At 35.1% G+C, this 19,998-nt stretch overlaps 1 protein-coding gene across 1 annotated transcript in view; it reads right to left on the bottom strand.

The window, feature by feature from the left end:
* Positions 1-19,998, bottom strand: part of RFX3 (regulatory factor X3) — a 331,177-nt gene that overhangs the window by 33,963 nt on the left and 277,216 nt on the right. The window contains 2 exon segments of the mRNA XM_049773246.1: positions 6,047-6,200; positions 18,241-18,449. Of these exon segments, the coding sequence (XP_049629203.1) occupies positions 6,047-6,200; positions 18,241-18,449 (363 nt within the window).

Raw genomic sequence — 19,998 nt, 5'->3', positions numbered from 1 at the left:
ACCCAGCTGTACTCAGGGCTTACTAATGATAGTGTTCAGGGGACCATCTGGGGCGCTAGGTATTGAAATTCACCTGGGTTGTCTGATGCAAGGCAAGTGCCCTGCGTGCTTCTCTATCTTGTGGCCATGGCTGTTATCTTTTAATTTTTTAATGGAAAGTATAACATTCTATGTCTCCTTGTTTGTAGCGTTTCTAATGAGAAACTTGATAATAGATAGTTCATGGCGCATTTGTATGGTAGATATTTATTTTCCCAAATAGCTTTAATACTTTATCAATGACTTTGATAAACTGAAATTATCATGGAATAAATCTTTCTTGCATTTAGAAATCAGTTTTCTATTAGCACCCTGAAGTCTATGTTTATATTTCTCATTAGGTTTTGGAAATGTTTGTTATCATTTATTTGAATAAACTCTCTCTTTGCCTTTTGTTAAGACCATTATCCTTCTGTTTTCTTTAATACTACAGTCTGATAAATTGATAGTGTTTTCCATTTTCCTTAATTTGATTCCTCTTGCCTCTACTATTGACTCACCAAGGAAATTTCATCTTTAATTGTGCTGATTATTTTCTTTGCATGACTGAATCTGTATACTAAGTTTTCTATAGAAGTTTGCATTTTATTCACTGAGTTTTTAATATATAGAATATGTTTCAAATTCTTTTCAATTTTTTTTCTTTTTTTTGGTTTTTCGGGCCACACCCGTTAGATGCTCAGGGGTTATTCCTGGCTATGAGCTCAGAAATTGCCCCTGGCTTGGGGGGACCATATGGAACGCTGGGGATCGAACCGTGGTCCTTTCCTTGGCTAGCACTTGCAAGGCAGACACCTTACCTCTAGCGCCACCTCGCCGGCCCCATTCTTTTCAATTTTTAATCTTTGGTTAAAGACATATTTTCCTTTTATATCTCATTTCCTTTTATATTCATTAATATTTTATTTTGTTGAATGTCTTTGATACAAACTCATTGATTTTCCTGGTAATTATTTTAAATTCATTGTCCATTTGACTATTTTTATGTCCTTAAAATTAATGAATATCATAACAATGTGAATAAATGAGGGAAGTGGAAAGCCTGTCTAGAGTACAGGTGAGGGTGGGGTGGGGAGGAGGGAGATTTGGGACATTGGTGGTGGGAATGTTGCATCAGTGAAGGGGGGGTGTTCTTTATATGACTTCAGTCTTGGGTTTCAACCCAAGTACAATCATATTTGTAATCAAGGTGTTTAAATAAAGATATTAATAAAAATTATGATTATTTCTTTCTCATACATTATGTCATATGATTTACTCTTTATTGTAGATATTCCATATCCTGTGTTTTTCTTTGGTTCTCTTTTTTCTGAACCTTAGCATTACCTATAGTCCTCTTACTAGAAAGGGACTAAAAAAAGGGCTTGAAAAAAAGCCTGAATATAAGCTGTCCCTTTCTCCTCTTATGATCTTATCCATATTCATCACCAAAGGGTGAGTGAGGTGATGCAATATGCCACCTTCCTATGAAATGGCTAATATTCAGTGTCTCATCACAGTGCCCAACTTCAACAAGGACATGTGTAATCTCATTGAAATTACAAAAATACAAATGAAAAACTAAGTAAAATTCAGTTATTCTATATCTTAGCATTTTTGCTATTTTTAGATTTAAAATCTTCACAGACATACATCATTCAAAAATTACACAATCATTTTTGTAAATAAACAGTAAAAATATAGGTAAGAGATTACCAATGTATCTAAGATATGTATATGTATGCATATATATGTATGGTATATGTAAGATATATCTTAAACAATGTGTCTAAAGTATGTGTGGACCTTCCTTAACACAAAATATAATTGTTCCAGGTTGAAATAGACACTTATAAAGTGTTCCAATAAAAGAGAAACTTCATGAATACAAGCATAAAAGAAGCTACTTGATTATAAAAGGAACAGGATGAGGGAAAATTTTGAACTTGGTTAGAAGAATAAAGTCAGTAGAAGACTACAAAATTATAAAAAAATGTAAGTGAAGAATTTTTCTCCTAACTATCAGTGAGAGAAAGTCACTAAAGGGTCATAAGTAACGATAAAACAATTAGCTTTTCATTTTCATAAGAAGACTGGTGACACCATGACGGTTTAGGAAATATCTCTAATAATTAATGGTTATTGAAGTTAAGATAAAAAGCATGTAAAAAGATGATTTCAAGGTATCTATCAAGCTCAGCAGGAAGAACCTTGGAACTATTTACTACGAAACAATAGTGTTTATAATTATTAGTTTGCTATTATTGACAATTAAAACCTATTTGCTAAAATTGAGGAAAGTGTGATTTCTATTTCCATGGATTTTGGTCTGACACTTTGCTGATAATATCTACACAGGCTCTTTTAAATTTTGTGTTTAAAAAGAAAGGTTAAGTAAGGAAGGGGCAAAGAGTAGACTGTCTCCACATGTAAAAGCCTTTTCATCTCTAATCTGACTTATATGGTAGCCTTGGGTAGGCATGGTAAGTCAGTGCCCTCTCATGTGTGGGGCACATGAGAAAAGTCTTTTTCTTGACTTTTTGGTCTCCTGCTATTAGAAAAACAAGAAATGTACAATATGATAATAGCCAACCTACTTAATGAGCCCAAAAGGTGTGTGAAGAGGCATCAATGTTATGTGAAAATCAAGCCTATACAATTAATTTTTCTAGGCTAAATATAGATGGGCTCCCAAAACTCAAAGGATCTTTCTATGAATTGGGTGGAGAGGAATAAATGGCAAATCAATCAAAAAGGTGCCTAGATTTTTGATATTACAGAAAATATTTCATACCTTCTTTTCTGAACTATATTTTATTCACATTTTATACTTCATGTGGCAAGTTATTAGTTTATATTGTTGCTACTACTATGATGACAATAACGACGATGATGAGACTACTACTACTACTACTACTACTACTACTACTACTACTACTACTACTACTACTACTACTACTACTGTAGGGAGCTTCTTAGAACAGGCAGAATACTTAGGACCTCGTGACTTTGCTCAAAGCAGGTAGCCCTGAGATTGAATGTTAACCATTTAAGACTTAAGGGCACCAAACAGAGAGCCATAATCAAAGCAGGTAGCCTCGAGAATTAAACATTTAAGGTCACCTTACTTGTATACCCCACCTGCCGGAGATAGGCTCCATTATCAGTTCATCCTGACCTAATAGAGACAGATCTCATTATCCACACATTCCATCTCATTTGCTAATGAGTCCTGTTATGCCTGTTCTATAGGAACGAGCAAAAAATATATAAACCGGGCCTTGAGTTTCAATAAATTAGAATTGGGTTCAGTCTTGGCTGGAATCCTTTTCCCACTTTTGTCTGACCCCGTGTCTGTCTTTGCCTATCTATCGTCACGTCTGTCTTTGTGTCTTTGTGTTTGTGTCTCCCTCCAAGAAAGAAAAAACACATCTTAACTGGTGCCCCTGCAGAAAGGGCACCCATATACTACTATTACTACTACTACTACTACTACTACTACTACTACTACTACTACTACTACTACCACTACCACCACCACCACCACCACCACCACCACCACCACCACCACCACCACCACCACCACCACCACCACCACCACCACCAACACCACCACCACTACAACAAATAGATATCTATGAATACAATTACTTGGCTGTGACTCCCCATGTAAGCATAAAAACTCTGGTAGACCAGTACTACCTGTACAACCACATAAAACAGTTATGCCATCACACTGAGTGATCAGCATATACACAGTTTTTGTTCCCTGGATGGCAATGTAAACAATAACTTTCATTACTGGGATTGGCATTGCTTTATTTGCTATGTTTTTGGTTTAGTTTTTTCCTTTCCACATCAGGATTAGCCACATTAATTAGGATCACTTGTCATTATTCTTTTGTTCTATTCAAATTGTCCTGGAAGGGATGAGGTATATGAGAAATGTGTTAAAAATGTGTCAAAAGGCATGCCTATTTCAGAAGTTTTGAGGCATGAGTTAAGAAACATTTTAGTGCTTAATATACATGCCAACTTAGCATTTTGCAATCAAGCATCTATTAAAGAACTAACGTGATAGGCAATGATGGGAAGTCATATTTAAGAAAAGTCCAGATAATTTTGGTAACATAAGATTGTGCCTATAATTTAAAAGCTACATTTATTATTGCGTAGTCCCACACATATATAATTAGCATCACTTAAGCACAATAAAAAATAAGCAATATCACACTAAAGGACATGCACAATTTGGCATTTTTAAGAAGAGAATGAGAAATACTCTAAAGGTTTCTAAACAAAAATGAACTTTATTTTTATTAAAATAGCTAAAGGGATTCCTAAAATATTCTAATGTTTTACTAATATCTTTTTTTTTGTTTGTATGTTTTTTTGGGCCACACCCAGTGACACTCAGGAGTTACTCCTGGATATGCACTCAGAAATCGCTCCTGGCTTGGGAGACCATATGGGACTCTGGGGGATTGAACCGCAGTTCGTCCTTGGCTAGCGCAGGTAAGGCAGATGCCTAACGCCTTGTTGCTCTGCGCCATTGCTCCAACCCCGTTTTTTCACGTGAAAGATGTCATGTGGAAATAATTTGGAGTTAAATAAGGTAATATTTCATTTTTAATGAAATTTATTCATGAACTGATTTGTTTATTCTAACTTTAAGAATAATCAAATTAGGTTTTTCTTATAGAGTAAATGTGAAATCACTAATTTCAGCTATGCAACATAAAATTTTTCCTTTACAGTATCTTTTCCAATTTTAATTTTTTTGCGTCTTTTTTTGTTTTTGGATTATAGAGGTCTGTCCTAGGTTAGTGCATGCAAGGCAAACACCCTACAGCTTGCACCATCACTCTGGCCTCTGATATCTTTATTATATTAAATTAGAAAAGCATCCAATATTTTTATTTCTAAATTTAAATAGGCCCATACACATAACTTTAAAAATGAACAGGCCTCTTATTTTTTGTTTTGGTTTATTTGTATTATCATCTAAACTGGTATAATTCAGAAAGATCTGAATAATCTCTTTTCTATAAAAGAAGCCATCTTCTGAATCATTTCATCCTTTGCTTCTATTTTGCATGAACTGTTGTTTATATTAACCTATAGCTTTGGGTTTTGACGCTTGAGCTATTTTCAAGCGATAGAGAAATTTTGAAGAAAATCTCTGCCCCCACATTTTTAGTGACTAAAAGTATGGATTTTAAATTCAGACAGTACTCAAAACTGGTTTCCACTACTTAAAAATCACTTAGCTTCATTTAAAACAGATACTTTCAAGACATTCATTTTTTTTTTTTTTTTTTTTTTGTGGTTTTTGGGTCACACCCGGCAGTGCTCAGGGGTTATTCCTGGCTCCAGGCTCAGAAATTGCTCCTGGCAGGCACGGGAGGACCATATATGGGACGCCGGGATTCGAACCGATGACCTCCTGCATGAGAGGCAAACGCCTTACCTCCATGCTATCTCTCCGGCCCAAGACATTCATTTTTAAAATAAAAAAGTAAAATAGCACCTATGTTGAAGAATTATTGTAAGTGATGATTATCTACTCATAAAGGTCTTAAGAATATTATGCTTGGCATTGTCCCAAAATTAACTTCCTCATAATTATGAAATGAATGATAATCAGAATCATTCACCTTGTTTTCAGGACTTTGGAAAAAGTCTATAAAATACACAGTGAACTTCATTTTCTCTTGTGTATTCCCAATCCTTAGCTCTATGAGAAACATGATTCTTTTTTATTTTCCATAATATAATTTTAGTCCACTGAATTTCAGAAATTTTATGTGGACACCTTTATAACACACTGATGCCTTCCATAGATTATGGCATATTATAACCTATACTTTAAGGATTTTCATTAAAAAAATATACATGTCCATAGGGACTTAGGATTCCTGTGAAAACTCACAACTCCACTGAGGATCTAAGTGGTTAGGAATTACTGCTTTAAATAATTCTTTTTAAAGTCCTGGAGGAGGGGGTCATATCTTTTAGCCTCTCTTACCTCTCCCATGACAGCAATGGGGGTCTCTCCTGTTGCCTGAGCAACACGATGTTCTACTAAATAGAACATGTATTCGTCGTAGAGTAGACGGATCAGGTGGAAGGAGCCAAAGCTAGCAGCACTGCGTAAGGTTAAATCCCGAATAACCATTGAGCTGGTTCAAGAGAAAAGATAGATAAGTAGTTAATGTTATGACCAGGATTAGAGCTTAATATAGTTTTCCTCTGAAAAGAGGAAGGCGCTCCAATACAAACAATACTTCTTAGTGTATGCCATAGAATAATTGCATTATTAAAAACAGTTGAATTAACTTACTTAAACCAGAGGGTCAAGAGGTAAGTATCACTTGAGTAAAATTATAGTTTTATTAAAACCTTAAAGGTCATCATTGAGATAGACATTTATTATAGGCAGGTCTGCTGAGCCCAGGAAATTCACAGAAAGGTCAGAATTTACTCAAAAAGGCTTTTAATGGACCACTCACTGTTATCATGAAAATGCAACTCAAAATAATACCTATTGATAGGTAAATGTTGTTTCTCTTCCTATTGATAATTTTAGGGTACAACCAACAACAAACTGATATATTTCTGCCATATAAAGGTACTGAATATAATAAGCAATGTTGCCAGATTGGACAATACTGAAGAAAAAGTGTACAGAACTGCCCAACAGTCCATTAGAAGCAAATTTATCAAGTGATTCTAGTTTCCTAAGAAGAAAGAAGTTTAATTTTCCATTATAAGGATGATAACAAAATAAGAAATACATCTTTAAATAATTGAGCATTTAATTTAAAATAGAAATGAGCCCCAAATACAATTTATTTATTTATTTTGGTTTTGGGGTCACACCCGGGAGCTCAAGGATTATTCCCGGCTCTATGCTCAGAAACTGCTCCTGGCAGGCTCAGGGACCATATGTAATGCCAGAATTCGAACCACCGTCCTTCTGCATGTGAGGCAAATGTCTTACCTCCATGCTACCTCTCCGGCCCCATCCCCAAATACAACTTAACTGCACTGAATATATGTCAGTCATTGTCCATATACTTGAAGCTTCTTTCATATTTCAAGTAGGATCAGAATAGGAAGTGTGAATATTCATGTACATGAACACGTATATGTACCTTTGTCATCTTTCTGATCTAATAATTCTTCCTAAAATTCTTGAACTTGAGAAACAATAGTCCTTATATTTTCAGAAGAAAAGTAACTCACAAAAGCGTTAGGTTAATATTTTAACTTATGTTTGCAATGAAATATAAATAATATCCCAATAAAAATATTTTTAAAAGCATAACTCAAAAATGTAAAGTTTCAGGGAGAGGAGAAAATACTTAACTATTCTGGTTTGTTTCATTCTCAACTTCTTTTACATGGAAATTCCTAATATATTCAAATTGTGTCCAATGAGTTTATTAACTGACTGTAACAACTCACCACTGTTTCAACTCTAAAACTGTGGGTTGATTCTGGCTCTTCATTAAGTTCTTTGATCTCAAATCATTTCCCTTAAAATTTTCTTTTGGGATGAAAGTAAAAGCAATTCTTTGGGTCTTATCTAACATAAAATGTTGAACTAAATAGACTTATGAATAGAATAATGCCTAATAAGTAGAAGTGATTAATACTCAGAAAAAACTTTGTTCCTAATTGTCAACTGTGTATCAGAAGAATGATAAATTTCTAAATAAACTAGATTTATTTACTATAAAAAAAAACCCTTAAGTTTGAAATTAGACTCAAATTTGCCAGTATGACCTTATTATGACCATATCAATCAACTTTCTTTTTCTTCCTTTGGTTTTTGGGCCACACCCAGTGACGCTCAGAGGTTACTCCTGGCTATGTGCTCAGAAATTGCTCCAGGGTTGGGGGATCATATGGAATGCCGGGGGATCAAACTGTGGTGGGTCCTAGGCTAGCTTGGACAAGGTAGAGGCCTTACCACTTGCACCACCGCTCCAGCCCCAATGTCAGTCAACTTTTTTTTTTTTTTTTGGTTTTTGGGTCACACCCGGCAGTGCTCAGGGGTTATTCCTGGCTCCAGGCTCAGAAATTGCTCCTGGCAGGCACGGGGGACCATATGGGACGCCGGGATTCGAACCGATGACCTCCTGCATGAAAGGCAAACGCCTTACCTCCATGCTATCTCTCCGGCCCCGTCAGTCAACTTTTTAAGGTTCAAGATGAGCTTGAGGATCAAGATAATGTATAGGAGATCATAAAAAAAAAATTATCCGATATTATACTACTCTGTATAATCATGTTAATGTTTATTATCACATAAATAGTAATACTGGATTATTTCTTACTTTAGAATTCTTTAAGTAAATTACTAAAATATATTAGGATATGGGGCTTGTAGATAGTAAACTTTTGTCTTGTAACTGCTGATTCAAATTTGACCTGTGGCACCCCCTAAGATCCTCTGGGCCCACCAAGAGTGATCCTTGAGTAACTCTGACCATCACAAGATGATATTACAAACAAAAATATATTAGCACATTTAAGTGCCAAAGATAAATGACAAAACGGTTCTCATTCTATGCATAACTTCCCTAAAATTCAAAGACAAATTATTTTTAAAAAAATAAATCACAATATATGTATGTATGTATCTTTTTTTAGCTTGAATTTCATTTATTTATTTATTTATTTATTTATTTATTTATTTATTTATTTATTTATTTATTTAGGTTTTTGGGCCACACCTGTTTGAAGCTCAGGCGTTACTCCTGGCTAAGCACTCAGAAATCGCCCCTGGCTTCAGGAGACCATATGATGGAAAGACCGGGGATCCAACCATGGTCCTTCCTTGGCTAGAGCTTGCAAGTCAGACACCTTCCCTCTAGCGCCACCTCTCCGGCCCCTTTTTTTTTAATATAATTTTTATTTTAATCATAATGGCTTACATATCGTTGACAATAATATTTTAGGTACATATTAACATAAAATCGGGGGAATTCCCATTACCGAATTGTCCTCCCTCCACCTCCGTTCCCGTCCCACTTCCCATATCCTCTTCCCTCACCCCCGGGGCTGCTAGAGGTAAGTGGTTCCCTCTGTGCCTAGCTTACTACTTAGTGGTCTTACACCTGTTTGGTCTTGGTACCTCTCTTATTTCCCCCCAATTGGGAGGCGGGACTACATAGTTAAGTTATGTGGTTTTGTTTGAAGAAGAGAAAAGTAATAAACCTTTTTTTAAAATTTTCTTTTTAAACACCATTATTACGAACATGATTGTAGTTTGGTTTCAGTCATACAAAGAATACCCACTTCATCAGTGGAATATTCCCATCACCAATGCTTCCTATTTTTAAGTTTGCATCTCCTGCTTTCAAGTCATAGTACTTTCAAATCATGGTACTTTAACAAAAATTTTATTAACACAAAAATATTTTAAAGTTTAGCAGTGTTTAAAATGTAAAATTTCTTAAAAAATTAAATGTAAATTAAGCCCCTACTTTGAAAAGATCAACATAAAAGTATTACATCATGATTTTAATCTCACTCAACTCTGAACACCTAGAGTCAATGATTTTGAAAAATTATAAAGAAGGGCAAAAATTTGCTCAGGATTTCATTTTTTTTTTGCATTTTTTGGGGGGCCACCTCCCTTTGATGCTCAGGGGTTACTCCTGGCTAAGCACTCAGAAATTGCCCCTGGCTTGGGGGGACCATATGGGACACCGGGGGATCGAACTGCAGTCCTTTTGGCTAGCGCTTGCAAGGCAGACATCTTACCTCTAGCACCACCTCACCGGCCCCAGGATTTCATTTTTTTAAGCTAAAATAAATAGCAAAATATTCAAAATAGATACCTAAGGAGAAAAATGGCTAACACAAAAGCAAAAAATTTTAAAATTTTAATTAAATTTATTTAAGACAACATATATCATCTCTGAAAATGTAAGAAATTAAATAATAGTGTGTATAATATTTTAGATAAGAACTTTCATTTTTCTTTCAAGCAGTCTAAATTCACAAAACCTGTGGTAGGTAATTTGGAAGCATCTGTCAAAAATATATAAACCATTTAACCTAGAATTCTAATTCTCAAAATTTACACAAATAAACAGATCTTATTTTATTGGGGCCCATATTTAGTGGTGCTTAGAGTTTACTCTTAGCTCTACAGTCAAGAATTACTTTTGATGGTGCGTAGCAAACTACATGGGATTCTGAGGATTGAACACGGATCAGTTGTGTGCAAGGCAAGAGGCCTATCTGTTGTACTAATCGCTCTGGCCCCAGAGAGATAGTTTTAAGTGAAGCAATACTTGTACCAGTAAGAAACTATAGAGGAGTGGGGGATTAAATGTCCATTACCAGGCCCTAATTAAATTAATTTATGTTCATATGTTAAATATTATGCAGTAAGCTTGAAGAAATGAAGTACTATCTTTATGGAGGAGAGTAACATGGAATAATGTTAAGTTGAAGTATAATGCATAATATAAGCCCAGTTAACATAAAAACTATAGACTTTAAATAAATGGGAATGTTTAATACTTTATTAGAGTTGAGTAACACATGTTATTAAAATTTTATTAGTCATTTAAAAAAGTTCAAAGCATTTTATCAGAATTTGTCTGGAGATACATATTTAATTTCACACAAAGTAATTGTTACAGCATTTTAAAATATTATTTCACGATGCCAAACTACCTAAAGGCCCTAGAATAAAAAATAATGCATAAGACATACACAGTGGAATATTGTGAGAAACTAAATATTTCTGAAGCTATTTAAATGACAAGAAATATTCAATATATGTTAAATGAAAAAACTTAAGGGAAATAAATAACAAACTATTGTAAACAACCAGATTTCAATTTCATGTAACACTTTAAAAATAATTTATCATTTGTTATTTCAGTAAATATGGAATAAGTTTATTCTGAGCATAGTTTTTATACTTATGTGTTCTAAAGTGAATGAATATTTTGTAAAGAAATATTTATTTTAAAAGATACTAATTATAATAGAAAATTAATCCTCGGTTATTTGAATGCCAACAAATCTATGAGGACAAATACAAATATGAACATCAAATTATAATATATACTTCTAAATTAAAATCAGGCTCTTTTATTTTCCTCCAAATATATTAATTCTAAAATCCTAGAAATAAATAAGGTAAATATATTCATATTATAAAGCTCTCTTAATAGCAATGCAGTAGTTACTGTTTTTTTAAAAATTTTTTTGAGAATTCAATTCTAAAATCCTAGAAATAAATAAGGTAAATATATTCATATTATAAAGCTCTCTTAATAGAAATGCAGTAGTTACTGTTTTTTTAAATTTTTTTTGAGAATTCAGATTCAGTCATACAATGTTATTTATTGCATCCTTACTGGTTACCAGTGTCTTGCTTTAGGTGGGGTCAGACAAAATTCAATAGCATTCACATTATAAATAAGAAATTATTGCTAAAGATAAGAAAATATTGAAGATGTAAGGGAAGTTGTTTTTAATCAGGTAATATCCATGGGGAAATTGATTTAATTAAAGGAAGTGAGGCATGAGAAAAAGTGAGTATTGTGGCAGAAAGTAGACAAAAATATACTCAGGTTGAACAATACTTAATAGACAATGTAAGTTCACATACATCATTCTAAGGTTCTGTATTTCAAGTATTTTGTAACCTCTAGACAGTTCAATACCACTTTATTTCAGCATGTATGTGCAATATAAAAATATGCTGGAAAAATATGTTGGAAAATAAATAAATTCAGTTCTACTGCTACTTAAAAATTAATAAGACCATAAAATTATTGTCATATTCTTAGAAAAGAATTATTTAAGTTTTATTATTAAATGCTGTCTTCTTTGTGCTTTCTGTGTTGGGCTGCTGCCCTACAAGCCAAATATTAAGTGATACAATTACCAGTTTAATTGGAAATCTATTGTCCAATTCAACTTCTGTAAGATATATTGCAAAATTGAATCCATTAAATTTCATGTTGCTAAGTTACCATAAATGAATTCACCTACTTTTAAAATTAGAATTATAAATGTTAATTATGTTATAATAGATAAGAAATACCTTTGTGTGTTTAACTTTATATTCATATTTAGAAATTGAAATATATACCCTAACATGTAATTCTCAATCTACTTCTTATGCATTTTTGAGTCACACTGACCATATTCAGAGCTTATTCCTTGGTTCTGTGCTTAGGGATGACTCCTGTCAATTTGTAGGGGACCGTATGGGGTGCTAATGATGAAACCTAGGTAAGCATCATACAAGGCAGTCACTTATCTGTTTTATGCTGTTGTCACTCAGGTCTAGATGCTATTTTTGCATGGTAAGTATAATTGATTCCAGAAGACCCTAATGTTTTAGATATATGCCCAATTGTAAGTAAACTAAATCCCCTGTGCTTCCTTTCAAATCATGATATGTTAAGAAGGAAGAGGCAAACTGGAACTGACATAAGAATAGTGGTGGAGAGTCTTGGGCACTTTGTAATGGTGAAGCATATAACTATGGACATCAATATAATAAAAATTATGTAACCATGTTATCAAAACTATAAATATATTAAAATTGTAATGGATATTTGGAAGACTTTGTTCTTATGGCCACACATATACATTAGTTAACAAATATCCTACATATTTCATTATTGTTGCCCCTCAAAAAGATGGTATTTTTTTCCTACCTTCCAGCAAACCATTAGTGGCTATTAAAATGAGATTAAGAAAGGAAAGGAAGGGTTGGAGCGGTGGCGCAAGCGGTAGGGCATTTTCCTTGCATGCAGTAACCAAAGACGGACTGCAGGTTTGATCCCAGTGTCCCATGTGGTCCTCCAAACCAGAAACAATTTCTGAACACATAGCCAGGAGTAGCCCCTGAGTGTCACCAGGTATGGCCAAAACCCAACCAACCAACCAACCAACCAAACAAACAAACAAAAAACAAAACAAAACAAAAACACACAAAAAAAATAGAAAGAAAAGGAAAGGCCCCTTTTTTGAGGACCAGCCGTTTGAAGCAATTTATCAACTGATTCAATCATGATTATCTGCTAGTTCACTTTTATATCTGCATGCATGTGAATATATACAAATAATTAAAAGATGAGTTAAATTGACATTAGGTTTTGTAGATGAGACAACCTAAGTTTTATTCCAATCCAAAGAAGTATTTAAAAAATACTGTAATTCTGCCTCTCTGATTGTTTTTGAATAAAGTTGCCACTACTTTGTTCTTAGGCTTCAGTAGAAACAGTTCAGATTTTCAAGGTCCTTAAATTTCCGAGTTATTGATTTTGTCTACCAAAAGGAAATATGTATCTATACGAATATACCTTTCCTTCTATGGCCCTGAACTGTACATCTTCAAGTCTTTCAGAAATGAAAATAATAACTATAATGGTGTCTAATACTAAACCAATTATTCCTAACTCAGGGGAAAACAAGAGGGCAAGCAAGTGATGATCTACTGGGTCTGTATTTCTGCAAGAGAGCAAGAAATACAAACAAGTAATTTTCTTTCTTTTACAGATACCTGCAACAAATCTTAGTGTAGACAAAAGCTACAAGGAATATATATATATATATATATATATATATTCAACAAAATATAGGAAATAAAACCCAAGCTCATAAGAATATGGTGATTCTGACATAACAACATAACAAATGCAGTGAGAAAGAAAAAAAAGCTTTCTTTTCCTCATATAGAAGATTCACATTTCAAAACAACCAACTAGTATCATTCCTTGTTCTTTTTCTCAAACATTCATGATATATATTCATGATATATATATTTTATATTATATATATATATAAAATCAGTATAGCTTTCTGAGTGGGTAGAAACACAGGGAAATATTTGCAAATCTTCTAAGGCAAGGGTCTCAAACTCAATTTACCTGGGGGCTGCAGGAGGCAAAGTCGGGGTGAGGCAGGGCTGCATAAAGGATTTCACAAAAAAAAGTCCTCAAATGTCATTATTAACAGTTTTAATTATTTCCTCTGAACACGAATAGAACATTGAGTGAAGATCATTAACAGTTCTTCTAGACATGGCATCTTTTGCCTATTTTTTGCTGCCAGAGACTTGATAGCGCTTCTTCTCACAAATCTGAACCACATTTGACTTTAGAGAGGAAGCAGTTGAGACCCTCAGTATGGCCTGAAGATGATCATCATTAAGTCTAGACCTGTAATTTGACTTATTGAAGTTCAATGTGGAGAATAACTTTTCACACAAATATATGCTCTCCAAAAGGCACATGGTGCGCTTGAACATTCGGGAAAGCTCACGGATGCTGGGGGGCACCCATGCGTGTCTGCTTTTCCACTAATCTCCCTGAACTTGGTTTTGAGATCAGAGTAGCAATGCAGGTCAATGAGCTCCATTTGAGCATAGGATGGGCATCTTGCACATCAAAGGAAAAGGGGTCCACAAAAATTTGGAAAGTGGCTCTGTGCTTTTTGAAGTCTGCAAATCTGTGATCCAATTCCTTCTCTAGCTTAAAAATAGCATCAACATATTTCTCACCACTGAATGGTATGCCTGCATCCACAAGTTCCTTGCATGCTGGAAATGGCAAAGGTTTGTCTGAGAGAGCTGGGATTTCCATAACACAGTTTTGTGGAGAATGCTCTCACGTTGTTATAGGCAGCACTGATAAGCTGCCCCGGGCCTTGTAACATCTTGTTTAGTACATTCAGCTTATGTGTGATGTCAACAAGAAAAGCTAAGTCCATGAGCCATTTGTGATCACTCAACTCAGAAACAGCATTCCCATCCTTCTCCATGAAGGCTTTCACTTCTCTCAACTCAAAAAATCTTTTCAGGACATTTCCCCTGCTGAGCCAACGTACCTCTGTGAAATAGAGCACAGCTCCATATTCTGACTCCATTTCCTCTAAAAAAGCATGGAACCTCCTGTGCTTTAAGCCCCTGGATCTGATTTGGTTGATGCATTTCACAACAGACATCACATTGTCACACAGCAGGCATTTACTGCAAAGGGCCTGCTGATGGATAATACAGTGAAGAGCAATGACCTTCTCTACACCCTCCTCTTCAAGTTTTTTTTGAACAAGTGCCACCAGTCCATTTTTCCTCCCTGTCATCAATGGCGCTCCATCGGTTATTATTCCAACAAATCTCTTCCATTGCAAACGTGCATTCTCAATGGCATCACACAGATGCTGAAATATCTCATTAGCGGTGGTCTGGCCATGCATTAAAATTATTGTGAGCAGCTCCTCTGTCAATTCAAAATTGCAATCAACACCATGGACATAAATTGTGAGCTGTGCAGTGTATGTTATATCTGTGCCCTCGTCAAGAGCAACTGAGTATGCATCAAAACATTTGGCTTTCTCACACAGTTGATGATGAATGTCAATTGACATGTCAGAAATGCGCTCTGCCACAGTATTGGCAGAAAGGCTGATTTTGCTAAACTGACCTTTCTTTTTGGACAGATAAAACTTGCAGCCTGTAACATGCTTTTTTTTTTTTTTAAACAAACTCTCCTTCTGTGAATGGCTTCCCTGCTTTAGCAATCATCTCATTAACGATGTAACTAGCTTCGACTGATGCAACGTTCTCTTTGGTTGCTTTCTTGAAGAAATCTTGTTGCCTCATTAGACATGCTTTAAGACTGGCAACCTGGTTGGCTCTCTCATTTCCTTGATATTTTGCATATTCCTCAGCATGGTTAGTTGAATAATGGTGTTTCAAGTTGTATTCCTTGTGCACAGCAACTTTCTCTGAGCAAGTAAGACATGTGGGGATGCCCCTGTGCTCAACAAAGAAATACTGCGTCTCCCACTTTTCCTGAAATCGTCTGTGCTCGTCATTAATCTTTCTCTTCACTTCAGGCTTTGATGAAGTCATGATGAAGGTATGACAAAATCTAATTCTGTAATAAACTTCTCTCCCTTAGGCCTCCGATAATGCAAGGGACAGTGGGCAGGAGTAGCGGAAATAACGTCTGAACTAGGAGCAAAGTATTCGTGATTATTCGCTAACCAAATATTCACAATAAAAAATCGCATTAGTAAGAAAAAAATCGCAAAAAATCGCATTAAACATTTGCATACCCTGAACAAAACTGCTCGGGGTAAGTGAATGTTTAATGCGATTTTTTTCTTACTAATGTGATTTTTACTGCGATTATTCGGTAAGCGAATAACTGCGAATACTGCTATATTTGAAGGCCGGCCACGGGCTTCAAAATGTTGTATAGAGGGCAGCAAACGGCCCGTGGGCCACGAGTTTGAGACCCCTGTTCTAAGGTAATGCTCCCTACAATGGCTTACATAGTTGTTACACAATTTATAATTGTTTATCTCTATCTCTCTTCCTTGAGATGGAGATAATACTGGGCTTGTACTAGTAAATATTATGCTTATTAACTTCTTTTTTAGATTCACAGAGGTGACTCCGAAGCAGTGGTCAGGGAACCTGGGCAGGCAACTCAAAGATGATATAATGGAAAGATCTGAAGATGCTGTGTTGCTCAGACCCTGAGGTGACAGATAGTAGGCCATCCTGGCAGTTCTTGAGAACTCCAGAACCACATTCAGTGATGCCAAGCACTGCATTCGGCAATGCTCAGCTGAGGATAGAACCAGAGTTGGCTATATATAAGACAAGTACTGTAGTCCTTGTACAGTCTTATGGATCCCAGATTATATTTGGGCATACCTAGGGCTTAGGGATTTTTTTCCTGGCTCTGAGTTTAGGGATCACTCCTTAAGGGCTTGGGAGACCATCTGGGGTGTTGGGGATCAAACCTGGGTCAGCTATGTGCAAGGCAAACACCATATCTATTGTATTATCATTCTGGAACCTATTATTTTCATTGTAAAAAGTCTTGAAGACAGAGAACAGGCCTACAGAAGGCATAGTTAGAATTATAACTATTCTCTTGGTATGAAGTCAGTATTTTAAAAAATTATGAGTTTTAAATGAACACTGCATTACTGTGTACTTGAAAACATAATTTTTAACTTTGGGGGCAGGAATATAGTCAATAGCTCATTTCAATATATATGTATATATATATACACACAAAATATATATATCATAAAACCTGAAGGACTTTTATGAGATTTTGTTGTTCAACATACACATATTGAATTATTTTAGTCAAAAAATGATCCAACATTGTCTACTTAAGTAATTGTTCTTAAAGTGATCATTAAAATAATAAAAAGCTTTTTTGTTTTTTAAGTCACTCTGGTATTTTCGGGGGCTTACCCCTAATAGTGCTTGTTCTTAAAGTGATCATTAAAATAATAAAAAGCTTTTTTGGTTTTTGAGTCACTCTGGTATTTTCGGGGGCTTACCCCTAATAGTGCTTAGGTACCATAGTTGGTACTGGAGATTGAACATGGGTCGGTCCATGCAAGGCAAACATCTGAACCCCTTTACTTTCTTATGGGCACAAAACTAAGCTTTTTGAATAAAATATCTAAGACTTAAATTCCTAATTACTCTTTCCTAATTATCGAAATCTTGAGTCAATATGTTTGGAGAGGTGCCTTAGAAATATTCTAGAGGTTAACTGTGGGGATTAGAGAGATGATAAAGGGGGAAAAGTCCTTATCCTGTATGCAGCTGACTACAGAAGAGATCATAATTAGATCAGACATGCCAAAAAAACCCAACCCCTGCAAATTAATTCTGATGAGCAGTTAAGTTTGGTAAAAGTCCTAAGAGATAAAATTAAGAATTTATTGAAGTTCATAGCATACATAAAAATAAATGGATGACTTTTTATAAAGCAGAGATTTCTGAGCCTCCGTAGTTTCTGGTTACAGCAGATTTTGGGAAAGGGGCTGAAAATGTGACTTCCTAACATGTTTCTAACAGTTATGTTATTCGTCAGGACACCAGTTTGAGAATCAGAGAAATAAAAGAGTGCTAATAAGACTTTAAAAAAGGAAGAAATGTTTGTAATAAGGAGGACTGTAGCACTTTCCTGATTGTTGCCAACCCATTCTCTAGATTGAAATCTCAGATGATTTAGTCTGAGAACTGAAGGACTTTGAACAAAAGGCTTTCTTTTCCTAATAGAAGATTTATTTCTAATGTCTTTGTATATTTCATAATAAAATTACTGAGTTGTATTGAATGAAATTAACATTTATAAACATATATCAACAGAATATGAAAAACAAAATTTAGAAAAATTGAGGTGATACCTGTAGAAAGACCATTTTAGTAGAAATTGCCTGGCAGCTTTAGGAAAACTGGGTCGTCCTTCATAGGGTTTGAGTGCTTGCATCATCACATTGTCAAGCCATGCAGCCCACTGCTCCAGGGTGCTCTGCTGTTGAAGAGTCATCTTAAAGTCTGTTTCTAGTCTCTGAACCATGTTGTCATCACACTGACACACCCAGGAAGCCTGCTCCTGGTACAGTCCACAAAAGAAAGAAAAAGTTCAACTCAGCATCATTTCACTGAATGTTATCATACAAACCATATGTACAAGTGAACAGAAAATGATAACAATAATCTTACACAATAAAATACATTAAGAAAATGAACGACATGGGGCCAGAAAAATAGTATTGCATTAGGGCATTTGCCTTGCACGCAGCCAACTTGGGATGGACCCAGGTTCAATTTCCGGCATCCCATATGTTCCCCTGAGCCAGCCAGGAGCGATTTCTGAGTGAAGAGCCAGTAGTAAACCCTGAGCTCTGTCGCTGGGTGTAACCCAAAACCAAAAAAGAAAATAAAAGAACATGAATGATCACTTAAAAATGATAAAGTAATATTGCTTTTGATCAAGAAAAATTTCTATATTAACTATTATAATAAAATCATAATCACTTATAAAACATAAAAAACTGAACCTATAGTATGCAGTATATATTATCTTGTTCATATTTTGTATTTTCTCCACAAGTTTTCTCTTTATCCTACAAACAAAAGTTTAAAGCCAATTAATTTGAGAGGATCTGAAGTAAGTCAGGTGGATAAATAGATTCAATTGTCTAAAGTGATCTCTCCAGATTAAAACCTAAACAGACACTGTACAATATTATGTAGAAGCATTTTTGGGGGGGCCGGAGAGAAAACATGGAAGTAAGGCATTTGCCTTTCATGCAGAAGGTCATTGGTTCAAATCCCGGCATCCTATATGGTCCTCTGAGCCCGCCAGGAGCGATTTCTGAGCCTAGAGCCAGGAGTAACCCCTGACTGCTGCCAGGTGTGACCCAAAAACCAAAAACCAAAAAAAAAAAAAAAAAAAAAGAGAGAGAGAGAGAGAGAAAAGAAGCTTTTTTGGTTCTGTAAGAATTATGTATTGGGAACTTGAAATCTCTAAGACTAGCAAGGAAAGATATAAATGCAGGTTAGGGGCCACAGAGATTATGCATTGGTAAGGTGCTTGCCTTCCACATGGCCAACCAAGTTTTATCCCCAGCACTTCACTTGGAACCTTGGTTTGCAACTGTTACTGAAAAAGTATGATGCATATCACTTTAATTCCTTTTAGCACTCAGCTCTTATCCAGAGTAATCATTTTCAACTATTACTGGAGGTTTGATTCCATGTATCAAAACTCCATTTGTTTTTGATATGCAATAGTATTCCATTAAGTGGCTATACCACATTTTGTGTATATATTAATTAGTTAATGAGTATTTGGGTTGTTTCCACATTTACAAATCTCTAGCGTAAAACTGTTGAGTCATACAACTCAAATTTTAACCTTTTGAGGAAATGCTAGGCTGTTTTCTTAGCGGCTAAAACATTTTATTCCAATTAGCAAGCAGTGTTTCAGAGCTCCAATTTCTCCACATTCTCATCACACTTGTTATTATATGTTATCTTGATTATATCTTTTAGTGTGTATAAAGTGGTATCTCACTATAACTTTGATTTGCATTTCCCTGGTAGCTAATGATATCTGAGCATCTTTTTAGGTGCTTATCGGGCATTTAATAAAGTAT

This window comes from Suncus etruscus, chromosome 1 (genome assembly GCF_024139225.1).
Source record: "Suncus etruscus isolate mSunEtr1 chromosome 1, mSunEtr1.pri.cur, whole genome shotgun sequence".
Classification (NCBI taxonomy): Eukaryota; Metazoa; Chordata; class Mammalia; order Eulipotyphla; family Soricidae; genus Suncus; species Suncus etruscus.
This window is presented reverse-complemented; position numbering and strand designations above follow the sequence as displayed.